At 41.6% G+C, this 19,602-nt stretch overlaps 1 protein-coding gene across 2 annotated transcripts in view; it reads right to left on the bottom strand.

Annotated features, from left to right (window-relative positions):
- The window catches only part of LOC310958355 (protein kinase C beta type), a 40,305-nt gene extending 36,694 nt beyond the window's left edge, over window positions 1-3,611 (bottom strand). The window contains exons 1-2 of one of the 2 annotated variants that reach the window (XM_083929259.1): window positions 3,140-3,611; window positions 2,442-2,473 (exon numbers count right to left, since the gene is read on the bottom strand). In XM_083929259.1, coding sequence (XP_083785385.1) covers window positions 2,442-2,473; window positions 3,140-3,303 — 196 coding nt within the window. In that variant the 5' untranslated portion in view covers window positions 3,304-3,611. The remainder of the gene's footprint in view (window positions 1-2,441; window positions 2,474-3,139) is intronic. The other variant, XM_083929258.1, reaches the window with a different exon arrangement.
- Window positions 3,612-19,602: the final 15,991 nt, after the last annotated feature.

Raw genomic sequence — 19,602 nt, 5'->3', positions numbered from 1 at the left:
ACTAACAGTATCAAAGCAAAGCTCAGAAAGTAAACATGTCGGTAAAGGATATTTGCCGTCTGTGTAACGCAAATTTACAGATAAAAGGCACAATTTCAGGTGCCAGGTCCATATTCCAACAAAAGGATCCAAGATCTAGATCAGGTCGGATTTGCGTGTGTTGCGTCACACTCACTGCCTCAAATCAAACGCCTTTTGGACGTTCGCTTGGCAAACAGCTCCAAATTTTTTCAGGCCGGTCAGTTGGTTGGTGGGCGGGGCTTGGTTTTGGCACGACTTGGTCACATTCTACAGCTAAACAGTAAACTAAAGTATGTTTATGCAAGAAATATGCAAAACAGCAACAGAATATCAATTGATGTTGGATCAGTGCTGCATAGTTTCCCAGTTTGATCAGAGTTCAGAGAAGTCATTGAGGGCGCACTCACACTGTCCTTCCGCACCGCGCCCCGTTTTAGGGTACTTGTCCCCCCTCCCTCTCCCCCCGCGCCCCAGGCCCGTTTTTACTCACACTGCCTGGGCCACGCGCAAATGCTTCTTGCTGTCCTACGTCCTCACGCCGTAACACGTCACACGCAGTGATTGACGTCATCGCGATGCGTCGCTTTGTTTACAAATATTTCCATAGACCTCAGAGTGTTTGTGCGTCTTGTCGACTGTTTTTGAATCTTTTCATCCAATCAAATCTGCAGTAAACACTCCACCTCCGCATCACACCAACGTGAACCTTTCGCCGCCATCGTTGTTGTCGTTAAATGTCCGCGCATGATCCATCGTTCTATTTTCTATGTCCGAACAGGCGCACATGAAAGACGTCAGAACCGCCGTAGGCCTTGTGCTCGTACACGTGCGCACGGTCGTGCTCGTACATGTGCAAACGGGCTCTACAAAAGCCCACCTCTCTCAGGTGGGCCGTGGACGGCCCGCTGTCCGCAGTTATGCGAGGAGCGGGTGCACTCACACTGCTTATACGCACTAGGCTTTAGCTGAAAAAACAGTTTTGGCCCGGTGCGGAAGGACAGTGTGAGTGCGCTCTGAGACTCAGGAGCAGAGGGTGGAGGAAGGGCGACATGATTTTTTCACCGATCATCAACAAAAATAATGATTTCAGAGAAAGTTACTGATTTTAGCTTTAACTTGTGCAGCTCTACCAAATTTAACCAAACGTATCCTAATTTGTTTTACAGTTAAGCTCCATGATAGCTGAGAAAAGACGCCATCCTTGAGGTATGCTCTGAAAAATAAATAATAAGTGAACCTGCGTTACAGTTTTACCTTTTGACCTGCAAATCGCTGAATCAATGCTCACCGGGTCGACAGACTGACTGATTGATCGGTAGATTAACTCCTGTCAATATCTTTTCAGTGTGAACAATGATCGCTGCCTCTCAACATCACAGACGACCCTTAGACCACTTTGTCGCATAAAAGAGGCCGTCTATGAGTTTAAGCGCCATCGGTTAAGTGTTGGAAACTCACCACGTAACCTGACCTGACAGCAGCTCTGCCCGTGCACGGCTCTGATTGGTCTGTTCTCTCTAAAGTGAGCTCAGGTTAATTCACCACTCTAGCTCACTGTGGTCCAGGACGGAGGTTGCGTTAAGTGTTCATTTTCTCTACCCCCCCTCGTGCATTTCCTGTAAAACCACCAGAGTTGCAGCCGTAGAGATGAGGGGACTTTTCACCGCTAATAAAATTACACAACTTTGCACAATTCTTCCCGATCAATTAAGTCTTAAGTAAGAGCATAATGTTGAAACGTTGTCATTGTCTCCTTTAACCTCACACACACACACACGATCACATGACTGGAGCCAGATGAGTTGAAGTGATGAGTGAAGAGGAGGAAGTGATACCGCCAGAACAACATTTGCTGCATGACTGTGGTTGCGTGCATGTGATAGAGGGGTGTCACTATGAGGGGCCTGAGTGTATGAAACCAGTTTGTGCAGGGGTCCGTGACCAGACACCCACCCGTCGCCACGACCAGCCGCCCTCCCACGGACGCACATCACCATCCACCCACCCACCCACACGCAAACCCACCATTTTATAATTCCAATCAGATGTCAAGCTGGGTGTTTAGAGGACAAAAACAGCTCGAGAAACGGTCTTCCTTCCATTTCTCCTTGGCAAACGCCAGACATCTCAGCTTTCAAGCTCTCCGTCGACTCTTCTACTCTTACACCTCACACTGTCTCTTCAGCCTGAGCCTCTCCAGAGTGTTCTCACTCTCATTTATCACAGTTGGCAAGCACCTGCTTTGAGTTTGACACCTGCCTGCCAACACCGACGCGCCGTCAACAAATAAAAGAGGCCACAGGTCACTCTGACAGTGTGCAGACCTGCGGCCCTGGACGTAAACACAAAGCAGCACACACGTCCACACACCCACATCCATATGCAGCAGAAGGGATTTGTGAATGGGCCGCTGCTCTTACCTTGGCACTGGAATCCCTGTTTCCCAAAGCCCCTGTGGACAGAAGACAGGGGTGTGAAATTTGAGGAATTCACAAGAGATGCACTGACACACACACACACACACACACACACACACACACACACACACACACACACACACACACACACACACACACACACACACACACACACACACACACACACACACACACACACACACACACACACACACACACACGTAGATATTCAATCACACATGGACACACATAAATCAACACACACAGCTGCAGCAGCAACAGTAGCAGCAACAGTGGGGCCCTGTGTTTGTGTCTCCAGCTGCATTCCTCCACCAGACCTCCAGTTTCAAAGATGGGTGTCGGGTCGATGCGGTAAACGCCGAGCAGCAGCGTCTGCTCTGCGGCTGCTTTCACCGCATCCCCCCCGACAGGCCCGCGGTGCTGTCGCATTGTGGAGGATCGGGAGAATGGCGCATCGTTGTGTTTTTGACAATGACAATGAATGAAAGACTGCGGTGTCTGACCAGTGTCAGCGTGGAGGAGGCCGACCAGAGCCGCAGCAAGTGAATCACCTGTGTCCTTTATACACACACACACACACACACACACACACACACACACACACACACACACACACACACACACACACACACACACACACACACACACACACACACACACACACACAAACACACACTCACCAGATGAAGTCCGTGCAGTGGCTGCAGAAGGTTGGCTGCTTGAAGAAGCGCGCGATGAACTTGTGGTTCTTCACCTCGTGCACATTCTTCTGGCGGAGGGCTCCCTGACGGGCGAAGCCGCGCGCGCTCTCCGGTGCCTCTCCGTCGCTGTTGGGGTCAGCCATCTTAACGAGGAAGCGGCGGTCCGAGAGGAACGAGGGGTGAGGAGAGACGAGACGACGGAGGCAGCGGGGGAGAACGAGACGCGGTGCAGGTGCCTCCTCCTCCTCCTCCTCCTCCTCCTCCTCTCCGCCCCGCTGACCGCCTCGGTGTCGCTCGTGCCACCGGTGTTTTGTCGGTCTGCGTCCAGCTCGCGCTGAAGCTGCTGCTGCTGCTTCTTCCGGCGGGTCCCCGTACCGCGCGCCTGCTTCCCTGTTCTCACCAGAGTGTTGCTGCTTACAAATGTCTCTCTCTCTCTCTCTCTCTCTCTCTCTCTCTCTCTCTCTCTCTCTCTCTCCCTTTCTCTCTCTCTCTTTCTCTTTCTCTCTCTCCCTTTCTTTCTCTCTCTCTCTCTCTCCCTTTCTCTTTCTCTCTCTCTCTCTCCCTCCCTTTCTCTCCCTTTCTCTCTCTCTCTCTCTCTCCCTCCCTTTCTCTCCCTTTCTCTCTCTCTCTCTCTCTCTCTCTCCCTTTGATACCCCTGTCAAAACTACCACATCTGTGTGCGCGCGCAGTTATTTACACACCTATGAAGCAATCCTTATCAACAGAAGCACAAGTTAAACAACAAGTACTGCATACGTTCAGTGGAGAAGCCTCTGACAACACACACACACACATACACACATACAGACACAGACACACACACACACACACACACACACACACACACACACACACAGACACATACACACACACACACACACACACCCTGTTGACCCACACTCAGGGGCCCCCAAACCTTTAGTTTAGTTTTTTGATATAATTCAATGTTATTAATAGTGGCACATCATAACAGAAGTTGGGTCCGAGTCCCTGTGTGGACCATGAATGGAGCGTGGACTGGTGGCTGGAGAGGTGCCAGTTCATCTCCTGGACACTGCTGAGGTGCTGTTGAGCAAGGCATCGAACCCCCAACTGCTCTGGGTGCTGAGCTATTGTGCTATTGTATTGTGTGTATTTCGGGCCTGTGTGTGTGTGTGTGTGTGTGTGTGTGTAACATGAATAATAATTAAAAAAAAAGGAATTCGTCTTCTTCTTCTCCTTCTCAAGACACTTTACATATAGAGTCGGTCCAGAACGCACTCTGACTCATTTACGATTTACAGCAACCCAACCACTGGCGTGCATAGGGGGGGGCCTCATGGCCAAATTGTTGAAAAATACGTGCTAAAGTGCCCCTGGGAGTCAAAACGCATGTTAAAGTGGACTCTGGAAGCCAAAACATGTGCTAAGGTGCCCGTCTGGAGCCAAAACGTGTGCTAAAGTGTCCTCATGGGGGCCAAAACATGTGCTTAAGTGTCCACTGGGAGCCAAAACGTGTGCTTAAGTGCCCTTCAGGAGCCAAACGTGTGCCAAAGTGTTCTCATTGGGGCCAAAACGCGTGTTAAAGTGCCCTCATGGGGGCCAAAACATGTGCTTAAGTGTCCACTGGGAGCCAAAACGTGTGCTTAAGTGCCCTTCAGGAGCCAAACGTGTGCCAAAGTGTTCTCATTGGGGCCAAAACGCGTGTTAAAGTGCCCTCATGGGGGCCAAAATGTGTGCTTAAGGGCCTTTTAGGAGCCAAGACGTGTGCTAAAGTGCCCTCTAGGCGCCAAAATGTGTGCTAAGGTGCCCTCTCTGAGCCAAAACGGTCTGTGCTAGCACTGGACCCAACAATTCCCCCATGAGCAGCAACAAGGCCCAATATCTATAATCATAACAATAATATCTATATAAAGTATTTATCCAGAAATCTTGTGCACACTGTGGCAACCTTCCTTCTAACAGACAGGAGCGTTGAGCAGACCCGGCTCCAGGGTGGACGGACATCTGTCTTGACCGGTTTGGAAGAGACAGACAGACGGACAGGCAGACAGACACACAGACAGACACACAGACAGACAGAGAGACGGACAGACACACAGACAGACACACAGACAGACAGAGAGACAGACACACAGACAGACAGAGAGAAGGGACAGACGGACACACACACAGACAGACAGAGAGACACACAGATAGACAGACAGACAGAGAGATGGACAGACACAAACACACACACACACACACACACAGACGGACGGACGGACAGAAAATCTTGCTTTTCTTACTGTGCACCTGCGCGGAACACTCCGCAAAACCATCTGAAACTTACCACACTTTAATCATTAGGACCGTTTAAATTCATAACTGCATCTTATTTGACTTCTAACTGCTCCTGTTTTAACTTGATTTCTCTGTTTTCTTTATTCTGCGTCACTTTACTCTCTGATATTTCAGATTTGCTCATTGTATTTTTCAAATGTTTCGTGTTTTTATCTCGGCTTTATTACAAATGTGGTTCCTCCTCAATATATTGCAGAGTTATCCTACGACCCTGTTGATGAGAATACGTTGTGCAGGTAATAAACTTAATAAGTAACTCATACAACCCCACTCTTAAATAATAAAATAAAAGTGAGTCTGGCTTTAATTTCTAATCTGGAGGCTTTGTTTTGAAGTTATAACACCAGCTGTTTTTTGCTTTACTTGTTGCATATTCCTAATTTAAGTTATAGCTAATTAAAACAGCACCCAGAAAATCAAGACCATGAAAAAGAAACAGGTTAGAAAACAAATGATCAAATGCAGCTTTAATCACTGAAGCTAAAACACGTAACATACCAATAAAAAAATGAAATGCTTAAACAAGAACACACGTCCTAACTCGGTTCAATACTCTCGGGGGTTTTACTTCACAATAACAGATATTAAGTTACTGTGTTTTATTAACATGGCTGCCAAACTGTGCGTTTAGGAGCCCCTTTATTTAGACGATGCCTTTAATTTCTCTAAAACGATCATGTGATGTGTAGGAGGTTGTGTGTGAATCACAGGAACAAGTATTTGAACCTGTGATGTTACAGGTTTCATGTGAGAGAAGTGGCTTCGTCTTCGTCGACTCCAGCAATGAGACGTGCAAAAGCTAATTTCAAATTACAGATGAAAGATGACAAAAGCGTGAGCTGCTGCATCGAACGCACTTTTACACCTTTGATCTGCGACAGGAACTTTCTATTTAGGAGCCTAAGGTACGTCCACACGCCGTCTCTGCCACTGTGCACACGTCAAAGAACAAAACAATATAATAATCATAATCATAATAATAATAATAATATAATAATCTCTTTGTACTTCTGACCTCTGTTTTAGATTAAAATATGAGCATCTAAACCAATTTTACTGATATTTTTTCAGATAGTTACTGACAAGTTTTGGGATTTATTGTTATTGTTTTTCAATCGATACTTTCTGATATTTATGGGATTTTTTACTAAGATTTTTTAAGATGTTTTATCAATATTTTTTGGGATACTGTTCTTATATTTTACTTATATTTTTTGGGATATTTTACTTAGATTTTTGGGATATTTTACTAATATTTTTGGGATATTTTACTAATATTATTTGGGATATTTTACTAATATTTGGGGGATATTTTACTAATATTTTTGGGATATTTTACTAATATTATTTGGGATATTTTACTAATATTTGGGGGATATTTTACTAATATTTTGGGGATATTTTACTAATATTTTTGGGATATTTTACTAATATTTTGGGGATATTTTACTAATATTTTTGAGATATTTTACTAATATTTTTGGGGATATTTTACTAATATTTTTGAGATATTTTACTAATATTTTTGGGGATATTTTACTAATATTTTTGAGATATTTTACTAATATTATTTGGGATATTTTACAAATATTTTGGGACATTTTACTAATATCTTTTGTGATACTGTACTGATATTTTAGGGATTTCTTTTACTGATGCATTCAGATATTTTGTTTTATATATATATGTATATTATTGATATATGTTTAGTCTGTATAATATTTGTTGTTTGTATATCTGGAGTTTTGTAAGAAAAATTATTAAAGTATTTCTGATTCTGATTCTTATACATCAGCTAAACATTCAGCAAAAAAAATTGTCAACAATAAATAACATATATGGGGTAAGCAATATTAAAATATCCCAAACTATACAAGTAAACAACAATTTAAAAAAGCTCGCCTATAACAAGTTAACTGTTCAGTGCAGCTTTGAATATTTCTGAGGAAGTAAATATTACTTTTATAGAGCGTTTGTGGAAAGAAGGAGACGATTCAGGTGGTCTTAAATGCTTTTTTCCCTGGAAGTGTGTCTGTCTCTGTGTCTTTGTGTCTGTCTCTCTCTCTCTCTCTGTCCATCTGTCCGTCTTTTCTCTCTTTCTCTCTCCTTCTCTTCCTCTCTCCGGTGCAGACAGATGTCCGTCCTCCACAGAGCTGGGTCTGTCCGACGTTCCTGCCTGTGATAGGGAAGGTTTTCATTGCCACCGTACTCTACGGGGGAATTATTGGGTCTATGTAAATCATAAATAAGTCATTGAGTGTGGTCTTTACCTACTCTGTAAAGTGTCCTGAGATAACTTTTGTCATGATTTGGCACTATAAATAAAATTGAATTGAATTGAATTGAATTAACCAGGAGATGCTTTATAGAAATAATAAAATAATAAACTAAACAGGGGTAAACGTGGGCTGGAAGTGGCCCTAAAAAAAGCTTCTTGAACGATCAGTTAACCTCCTGAGATGGACTCAAAGAGCAACGTTGTGCAACACGTCGTCCAACTGGAAAAGAGGGTCAAAGGTCAGGATGTTTTACAGGTTGTTAAACCCCGTGAGGCAAATCTGTGCCTCAAGCTGCTCTCCAATGTTTGTCAGGATCGTTGTACAGTGAGTGTGTAGAAGGGTTATACTCACTGGTACACAGGATCAATAAACAGGCTGCACAAATAAAGGGTTGCGTTACAGGTAGAGCTGAGGGAAGACTCTGTGGAGACCTGTCCTGAACCTCACGAACACTCACACACTTACTTTCTGGGAGTACACACTCGAGTAGCTCCCTTAAAGTGAGGTGAAAGTGCAGCTCAGCAGTTAACATGGACTGCGGTGGCAGAAGTGCGAAGACGACGAAAATACATTTGTGCACAAATTAAACAAATTCTGCAGAAAGGGGATCTGCGTGCTCGCCTCTGTGTACGTTTGGAAATTACCTCCTCAGTTAAAACAATGGAAATGAGCGTTTTTACTGCTTCAGACTGTCTAAAGAGAATTTACCTTTGGTTTATATATGTTTACATAATATGTATATGCTTATATACTGCAAATGATATACATTCATACCCAGCTTTAGACGCTACGGACAAACACTGTTTTAAGAGCCTTTGGCGACATAAAGCACGATGTTAAAGGTTTCTGCTGCACCCAAATAATGTCACTCGAAGCTGAATCTTTCAGTTTAAACATGTTTACAAAGGAGAATCATCTAGAAATAAAACTTCCTAGATCCAAGAGTTTCCTCTTAAGTAGGTCTGGGTACCAAACTTCGACTTTTAGGCGCCAACCTTATTGTATTGGAAACTCCTTTGTCGTTCAATAGCAAATTCAAATAAGGAGTAAATCTCATCAGCGTCAGTGAGCCAATAAGCACGCAGCGTACTTCTGCGTAGATCTAACAATGTTGGTGATTGGCTGTCTAACTTTAAACGCTCTAAAAGCATAAAGGAAAACACTGTTACACACAGAGACGGGGCTCATGTTTGCTGGAAACAAAACACAAAGAAATTCATTTTATGAAATTGGTATCAGAAAAAGTATCGTTCAGGAGCCGGTATCAAACTCAGGGTATCAGTGCAGGTGTTGGAGATTTCTGAACGATACCCAGTCTTACTTTTGAGAGATTGTGCACAAAGCTGCAGAAGCTCTCAGTAAGGCACAGCGGGATCTCCTCAGCTAAGAGAAGGGGAGGGGTTGGGCCCATGCGTGTCATCATGTGGCTTTAACTTCCTCTTTTGTTCACAGTGATTTGTTGACAGGTCTGCGTCAGTGAATGCAATTTTAATATCATCTAAAACATGCTTTTTGGAAAGTTTAGTTCAGACTTTTAGTACTAAAGTGGTGTGTGATTTACTCTTAGACCAAAAACGTACACGTCTTAAAGTTGGGACGGACATGTGCCTTATTTTTAGGAGGTTGTCTCAACTTTTAGCCTCAGGACGTTTCTTGAGACTTGAGCTTCTTTGCTGCTTTGCATGTTGAGCAGCTGCGTAACCCTGCAGAACATGTTTCCAACTCCTAAAGACAACACGGCCTTCTGATGCTCTTCTTCTGTAACTTACTTCATTTTCATCCATTTATGCTAAGAAATGCTGCTACACTTTTACCACTGCTATCGCTCCTTATCACTTATTTATAAACCTACGTTCAACCACTCTGTCACATTTAGTTATTGTTTGATTTCTTTATGTTAGCTTTATTTTGATTTGATTTATGTTTTTATGCTTATTGTCACTCCTTTTCCATCTTTGTATTGAAACTGATGCACAATAATTTCCCTCAGGATAAATAAAGCTTCTTGAATCTTGAGTCTTGAGTCTTGAATCTTGAATCTTGAATCTTCAGTTTCCCCTCAGCACTCACTAAATGCTCATTTCATCGAATGATAACCTGTTTAAAATTGAGGCAATTCTTCATTTATTTCCAACAGATTTCATACTGTACATACTCTGCTGGTGTGCAACTCTCAGACGTTTCCTTGAAAGGAATTTGAGCATCATTATTATTATTATAATCAGAGCATCAAATTATTTGAGTCCATTCGTATCCAGGTGGGAGAGAAAACGGAGGGTCGTCAGTTCAAGTCCTCGTGTGGACCATGAATGAAGGGTGGACTGGTGGCTGGAGAGGTGCCAGTTCATCTCCTGGGCACTGCCGAGGTGCTGTTGAGCAAGGCACCGGACCCCCAACTGCTCGGGGCGCTGAGCTATTGGCAGCCCCCTCGCTCTAACATCTCTCCATTAATTGCATGTATATAGGTCCTGTTTGTGCATGTGTGTGTATTTCGGGCCTGTGTGTGTGCGTGTGTGTGTGTGTGTGTGTGTGTGTGTGTGTGTGTGTGTAACATGAATAATAATAATAGAGTGAAAATCGAATTTCCCCGTTGCGGGACTAATAAAGGAATTCTTCTAATTCTTCTTCTTCTTCTTCTTCTTCTTCTTCTTCTTCTTCTTCTTCTTCTACTTTTGTTTTGTTGTTTTGTTTAGAAGGCGAGAAACTTGTGCAAAAGGATTTGAGGGACTACAAATATTTATTTATTTATTTTTAAATGCATACGGCCTATAAAATAATTCATTTTAATATAGTATTTTATAATGTTATGGCTCATACATGTAGTTCTTGTAGAAGTTGATTACTTTGCACTGGGACATGATAAAATATTTTATTCTAATGGGAATTATTCTGTGTTAATGTGACAAAGAAGATGTTGATCTATAATTTAAACCATTTGTTAAAAATATTTGACACATTTTAAAGAAATTTCAAGGAAGTCATAAAGGGGACTGAAATGCTGCTCATTACAGGAATGAAGCAACTTGTATATATTTTATCAACCTTTATTTAAAGAGGATTTAAAATATCAAGTTTCACATTTAAAAATAAAAAAACACAACTAAATACATTTTTTTTAATAGAAAATAAATACTTTCATTCTGTACCCCTCAAAACGCCCCGTGGGAGTATTATTATTATTATTATTATTATTATTATTATTATTATTTTAAATATAGCTTCTAAAGAAGATTTGACATATTCAACCTTTAACAGTAACATTCAGCTTCTTTCTAGAGTAAATTAAAAAAAAAAATAGACCCATACACCAAAGCACCACTGTGTAAAAAGTAATTTAGCTTGTTTTTGTGTGCAGGACAGGCTGCACCTCCTCATACACGTTAGTGTGGCGCCCCCTTGTGGCTGAGTGCAGGAAGGACATACAACAGACAGACTAACTGCCGTTTGTGTAACCAGCCGCAAGCCCCGCCCACCAGACCGCGTTCTATTGGTCTGTTCCTTTGCATAGCAACACGTGATTGGACAGCGCGTTCTTTACGTCAGAGCTCCCGGAACACGATGAACACATGAAAAACATTGTGTAACTGTCTCTTCTGCAGCCACAACAGAGCAGTAAGTACCGGTGTTCACCCTCTAAATGATGATTTAAACCAACTGTGAGGCCGTGAAGTGAACGTGTGAGGCAGGACAAACAGCGTGACGTAACATTTTCATTCAAACTGTCTCCAGTTATGCCGGTGTCTCCCGTTAAAGTCCGGATCCCCATCACCAGCTTCGGCCATCTCGTCACAGAGGTGAAGGTGAGGACAGGATCTGACTTTTCACATTCAACATTCAAGATAGTTTATTTGTCATATGCACAACAATTACAATCTCAAGCTCCTTCAACAATGCAATATGAAAATAAAATGACCTAAATAAACCCAAAAGTAGTGCAAAGACATGGTGCAGATCAACATTTAAGTGAAGAGAAAGGTGTGAAATACGAATATAAAGTAAAATGTAGAATATAATTAAATGTAAACAAAATAGAGTTATAAAAAATATATAAGTATAATAGCAAAAATGTCCAGTCTGCAGTGTTGGGATGAGATTAAACACGCTTTAGTCGATTAATATGTTTTTATCGAATCGAGTAATGGTTGAATATGTAGAATCTTTAAAACCTATATTTAAAAATAGTAATAATAATAGTATTACACACACACACACACACACACACACACACACACACACACACACACACACACACACACCCACACACGCGCCTATATTTATATTATGTCATATGTATTATAATAATACCTTTACTTATAAAGCATCTTTAAAAACCGAAGTTTACAAAGACAGAGCAAGAGAAATGATAGGAAGCTTTTAACAAACAGTAAAAACAACAATAAATAATAATAAAAAGTGAAGTTGATAAGGTAAAGACGACAGTAAAAAGATAATCAAATAAAAAATAAATGAATAATTAAATAAAAAAATTTTTTCGAACAGTTTAACAACGTTAAAACGGAGCTGGAGTTTTTAGCAGTGGTGAAGAGGCAGTGTTTACTCAAATCTTGTACCAAAGTAAAAGTGTAGGAAAACTCCAAGTAGGCCTAAAAAAACATGCAAAATGTTTACTTGGTTGTTTGATGTACTTACTGCAACTGAAGAGAAATAAGTACGAGTAAGATAATACGAACATAGAAGCTCGTTGTGAGCAGAAAAGGCTGTTTTTATAAATAATAGTATTTTTGAAAACAAGAATCTGTCCAGTTGTGACGTAAAGAGAGCTGAGCTGGAAGGCAAAGCTCTCGATCAACCGGTCAATCTTGGTTCCTACCCTCACCTATGGTCATGAAAGCTGGGTCATGACCAAAAGAACGAGGTCACGGGTACAAGCGGCCGAAATGGGTTTTCTCAGGTAGGGGGGTTGGAGTCTCCCTTAGAGAGAGGGGGAGAAGTTCAGCATCCGTGAGGAACTCGGAGTAGAGCCGCTGCTCCTTTGAGTTGAAAGGAGCCAGTTGAGGTGGTTCAGGATCATCTAGTAAGGATGCCCCCTGGTCGCCTCCCTAGGGAGGTGTTCCAGGCACGTCCAGCTGGGAGGAGGCTTCAGGGAAGACCCAGGACCAGGTGGAGAGATTATATCTCCACACTGGCCTGAGAACGCCTCGGGATCCCCCAGTTAGAGCTGGTTAATGTGGCCCGGGAAAGGGAAGTTTGGGGTCCCCTGCTAAAGCTGCTGCCCCCGCGACCTGACCCCGGCTAAGAGGTTGAAGATGAGATGAGATGAAGAATCTGTGATTTTGTGTAGAAAGCAAAAACCTAATTTAGTGTGTAGTTCCTCGCTGTAGGGCCCCCTTCCACAGAACGTGACTGTTCCAGGTTCAGTTTGTGTGCTAAAGTGAGACACAGATTCACAATTAGACTGTTAAAATATTTAATCAGGGTGAAAAACAAAGCTGCTGTTTTCTAAATGATGAACAGCCGTCTTCCGAACCATCAGACTCCAGCCAACAACATTCACAAAGTTGACTCTGTTTCAGGCTTGAGGGTAAAAAAGAGTTTCCTCTCTATACTCTGCTAATACCCGCTGCAGCATAAATCAGCATCACTGAGCAGAGCCGCCTCGTCAGCACTCTACTTCATGTGAGTTCATACTCTCCTCCTGTTAATTAGTGAGCTTAAATGTGCTGGTGGGCAGATTTGTCACCGTTTAGACGGAGCCAGGCTAGCTTCCCCCCCTGTTTCCAGTCTTTATGCTAAGCTAACTGTCGTCCACACTTATCTTTATATTTACTGTTCAGACATTAGAGTCGATCAGTCCTCTCAGCTAACTCTCAGCAAGAGAGACATTACAAGTGTTTCCCAAATGTCAAACTATCCCCCTTTTAATATAAAGGTAGACAGGAGATGATTAGCTTAGCATAAAGACCAGAGGCAGGGTAAATGTCTGCACACAGCCAAGAAATGGTTGGAGTCGTACATGAAACCACAATTCGTCATTTTTGCACTTGTTCTTTTTATAGATTAAGCAATTAATGTGTCAAAGGGGACTTTCTGTATTCATCAGCCTGGACCCTATTTCCGTTTTGTATTTGTGTCTTTGTGACGAATGGGAACAACTTCTTTTTTAATTGGTCCAGTATTGAGCAAGAGTGCTGCAGCCTGGGCGCCATGAACCGGGCTGCAATGTAACAGAGCGGTTCAATAACGACCGCCAATGTACGTCCATACAGTCAGCGTCATTTAAAAAGTGTATTCAAAATCTGGCTTTCATATATTTCTGCTGCAGTTCACGTTCACGGAGAATTGGGATGTTTTGTTGATGATTTAAGCATTTACATTAAAAGAAAAACTCTTCAGCCAAAAGGAATTAGAGCTTTAAGCTTCAAGCACACAGTTAGAGTCTGTGAAGAATGAGCTTTGTGCTGCCATCAAGTCCGGATGATTAGCTGGAGCTGTATGAATAATGCAGTTAATTCAAAAGCGTGTGTTGAATGTGACTCGCATGACCATAAACCAGTTTGTCATCCCAGTTCTTATTCCTCGTGCCACTCAACAAACCATCTGTTTCAACACGCAAAAGTATTTAACTTCATTTTTGTTTTTACAGCTCAAACCGTCTCGGCCGTCTCATAGAGTCAGATTACGAGATCCCGTTTATTAGTGTTCCTTTCACTTTCATTTTGACTGCACCGCTCTGAGGCGGGTCTGATATGGGCTGGGTTAATGTTGTTGTAACAGTAACATTCACAAACACATTCACACATTGACGGCAGTCTTGATCATCAAACCGCCAACCCTGCATTTAATGGGCGACCTGCTCTAACAGCTGCACCACAGCCACCCAGGGTTTCATGTGTGTCACCTTTGATTTTGTGGCTAACTTGTTTTTTTCTTTCATTTTCACATGTGGTTTATTATATTCAGTATTTTCTTACATTTCCTCGAACGCACGTTGATTAAACTTGTTTATAGACTGCGTTACTTTGCTGTTATGTCCTAAAAACTACATATATAACCTCAATATCATGACAATGTGTGAAACATATCAGGTAGTCTGGCTTCGTCTTATTGTGCGTTTGTGTGCGTGTGTGTGTGTGTGTGTGTGTGTGTGTGTGTGTGTGTGTGTGTGTGTGTGTGTGTGTGTGTGTGTGTGTGTGTGTGTGTGTGTGTGTGTGTGTGTGTGTGTGTGTGTGTGTGTGTGTGTGTGTGTGTGTGTGTGTGTGTGTGTGTGTGTGTGTGTGTGTGTGTGTGTGTGTGTGTGTGTGTGTGTGTGTGTGTGTGTGTGTGTGTGTGTGTGTGTGTGTGTGTGTGTGTGTGTGTGTTTCAGAAGCAGCTGTTTGGTATTGAGGCACCGTCTTCTATGAAACTGGCTTCTGGTTGGAGGAAGTACTTTAATAGCTACACTCTGCAGGGCCGCAGAAATGTACATCACACACACACACACACACGCACACACACACACACACACACACACACACACACACACACACACACACACACACACACACACACACATACATACACACACACGCATACACACACACACACAAACAAACACATACACACACACGCACATACACACACACACACACGCATACACACACACACACGCATACACACTCACATACATGCATACACACACACACACACACACACACACAAACAAACAGATATACACACACACACACACACACACACGCACATACACACAAACACACACGCATACACACACACAAACAAACACACACATGCACATACACACACACACACACACGCATACACACACACACACGCATACACACTCACATACATGCATACACACACACACGCACACACACACAAACAAACAGATATACACACACACACACACACACACACACACGCACACACACATAAACACACAAACAAACAGATATACACACACACACACACACACACACACACACACACACACACACGCTTCATTCATTATGAATATTTATAACGTTTTCATACATCCGGTGCCCTCAGTCAGAAATATGTCCTGTCTGCTCTCTTACAGTGGGTGTTGGCTAGTTATGGGGTCTTCGCTGTAACAGCTGCTGCCTACTGGATGCACAGGCAAAAAAAGGAGGAAGAAAACCAGGCGCCCAGCCCCGTGGCCTGAAACATCGACCTCTTACAGTGACGTTTAAATTCACTAATGACCGATTATGATGTGAAGAAACAGAAGGAATTGATGTGACGGTGCCTCCGAGTTTGGGAAAAGTTTAAAATCTACGTTATTAATAAATGCTTTGTTCATGCTCAACACCGTCTGTTCATTAGTCAGTGAAATGTGAGGTGTGTGTGTTTATTTTTTATTTATAAAGACTTTTTTTAATCACCCATATTAAAGCACACATTTAAGTGTTTTTGGGGAATTAATCACAAACATCATTCAACACTTGGTGAGTGAACGAAGCACAAACCTCAGACTATGATTTACTTCATGCAGGTTTGACAGACAGCGTTTTGCATCTGCAAGCTTTAATTATGAGTTATAAAACTAAACATATAACAATAATTACAATAACGAAGAAGCCAAAATTAATTAATTACAACAAATTCACCCATGACAAAGACACAACCTTTTGAAAAAAACATCATATTTTAACAACATAGAAATTTAATTTAGTGTCTTTTGTGTGATATGCCTTTGTGTGTGTGTGTGTGTGTGTGTGGTCTGCACCTTTTTTAAACGTCTTTTAAGCAAAAGAAAACTAGTTACTGAGCTGAAAGACAATTTCATTCAGAACTTAAATACACAAAAATAATTTAATTTTCCATTTTGTTTTTAATCACTTGCAATGAAAAGGGCTCAAATATATGAATAAATAAATTGCCTTTTGGATAAATAGATGGATATACTATATTTATATATACTCATTACTACCAAAATCGGGACATTTATAAAATACATGCAAAAGTATTCAACTTGTCTTTGTGTTTGAGGAGGCGGGGTTAAGAAATTACTCAATTTCATTACACAGTTTATTTTTTGATGTTGTTTAATTGTATTTCATTCACTTCAGTTTTATTTACTGTGCCAATTCATAACAGAAGTGATCTCAGGACACTTTACATATGGAGTAGGTAAAGACCACACACTGTGACTTATTTATGATTTAAATAAACCAAACGATTCCCCCGTGAGCACACAGTGGCAACGACAACCTTCCCTTTAACAACAGGAACAACAGACCCAGCTCTGTGGAGGAAAAGCAGAGAAAGAGAAAAGACAGACAATGGACAGAGAGAGACAAACACAGACACAAACACAGACAGAGACACTTCTAGAGATGCAAGCAACTACAAAAGTAACAGTAAGTATAATAATATCTATAGTAATGTGAGTATGACTCATATGTGTTATGGCAGTTAATAAAGTAGAATAGTAGAAACAAGCACAGCTAAGGTGACAGATTATAACAATGATATTAATTATGGTGGTAAATGTGATCAATGGTGAGTAGTGCTAATAACAGCTGTGATACAATGAGATATATTACTGATTATGTTTTTATGGCTACAAATGTTATAATTTATAAAACTGATGATAGTGTATATGAGTAATAGTGATAACAGTAGCAGGAAGCGTCATGCAGGACCACGGCAGCAGGCACCACCACGGCAGCAGAGACCTGAGAGACGATAAAGCACAAACAACTCCAGGGAAGAAGTTGAATTGGTAACCTGCATTAATGAGACATGAATGATACAAACAGAGAGAAGAGAAGCTCAGAGGATCTGGAACAGGATTATCCCCCTGCAGACCAGGGTAAGTAAGCAGAACAAAATCAGCTTGGTAGATCATATTTACAGTTCATATTTAGTAGTTTTCAGTGTGCAGATTCATTAGAGATACGTTTTTATTGTACATATTGTTTGATACGCGGAACATGTGCCTATAATTTAATGTTTCAAATGCACTTTGACAAGGAGTGTTTTGTTTTGCATAATTCTGTGACTGAACTAAAACACCGCATAATAACAGACACAAACATCTGCATGCAAAAGTTAAATGCGCAATTAAAGGAGTTTATATATGTAAATAGGTCCGAGTCACTAGAGCTATAGAACACACACACACACACACACACACACACACACACACACACACGCACACACACATACACACACACACACACACACACACACACACACACACACACACACACACGCACACACACGCACGCAAAACACGCACACACACACGCGCCACGGCTCTGCTGGCAGATCACGTGATTTAAGAGAATCCGAGGGGTTGAAGTGAAAGCGAAAGGAACACCTGAACATTTGTGTGCGCGTGTTTTCGTGCGCGCGCGTGTGTCTGTAAATGGCCTTTTCATTGGAAAGCGGTGGTGGGTATTGTTCTCCGGTTGAGCGCGCGGCTCCGCCTCCGCCTCCCGCACAGTAAACTTTAACCGAAAGTAAGATGTTGACTCTGGAGAAGAGCTGCGACCTCCGACAGGACAGCAGCTGACTGAAGCTCCATGAGACTCTGACAGTCAGTCACTGCAAGTAAGTGTTTCATTCATGCATCTTTCAAACGCTTGCAGAAACCTCCATGTAATGACAAATGCAACTTCATCCATCTCAACTTTTACCCAGAAACACCCATCCACATGATTTGGACTCTCTTGATGGATGTAACTTAAAGTGGAGTTGTGTTGGAAGACTTTAAAAAAAAAAGCTAATCAACCAATTGTGATTTCCGTTAGGTGTAAAGGGATGACAGCCTCGCCCAGTCACACCAACGCTTATTTTTAGACTTAACCACAACGGTGCCAGTTTCATATAATGTCAGATCAACTCATTAATAATCCACAATGTGTAAAATCACATGACAGATTAGTGTAAAGTTGCTTTTTCTGTGACATTTACTAAGTTTTGCAGCTTTTGCATCAGTATTTGAACACATTATTATCATCACACTTTGTGAATTATGTTATAATGTTTGTAAATTATCTTAACAGTTGAGATACTGTGAAGTTACTGTCAGTTATCATTTCCAGGGTGTTCACATCCACTGTACTTGAGTCTTGATGGGTAAACCTTCAAAATGAAAGTTGAGTCAAACCTTTTAGTCATGGTTACTTTTCAAATCTATTGTGATGGAGAGCAGAGCTACAACAATAGAAAGTGCCCTGTTACAACACTGCAGATGCTGCGAGCTGACGGAAACATCCCCAGAGTTAAATGATTTACCGTAAAGTGAAGCAGCCTTCCTCCAACACAGAGGCGATCAATCAAGTGTGTAGGCTCCGGGCTGAGATTGAAATGTTTGTGTGATTTTCACATGCACTCTCCAGCATCTGAGCAAAGGTAAAGCAAATATATTATAATAACAATAAGAAGACAAACAAAGGGAGAAGGAAAGAACAACTGAAACGTATGTTTAAAGCCCTGTATTAAGCCCTCAATTCAACAAATGTCATTGCACTGTTACTGTCTATTTATTATTATTATTATCTTATTCACTTTACAATCCACTGCCACTTTACATTTTTTACTCTTTGTATATTTTTACTCTTTGTATATTTTTACTCTTTGTATATTTTTATTATTTTTATTATGTTGTATGTATATGCCGATTGCACTGGGTCTGAGAGGACTGTAATTTAATTTTTTGCATTTTGTATGTCATGCATATTGCAATTTTTGACAATAAAACTGACTTGACTTGACTTGACTTGACTGTAATCTAAGTAATGCATAACGTATTGACTATTAAGCTTTATCTACAGCCTAAAGCACTGAACAAACGTTTAAGGTGCATTAAAACAAAAGCAAAATATTACAAGAACATAAAAGAGACAACAA

Source organism: Echiichthys vipera (assembly GCF_963691815.1).
Source record: "Echiichthys vipera genome assembly, chromosome: 2".
Lineage (NCBI taxonomy): Eukaryota > Metazoa > Chordata > Actinopteri > Perciformes > Trachinidae > Echiichthys > Echiichthys vipera.
Note: the sequence above shows the minus strand (reverse complement) of the source record. Positions and strands in the feature narration are given on the sequence as shown.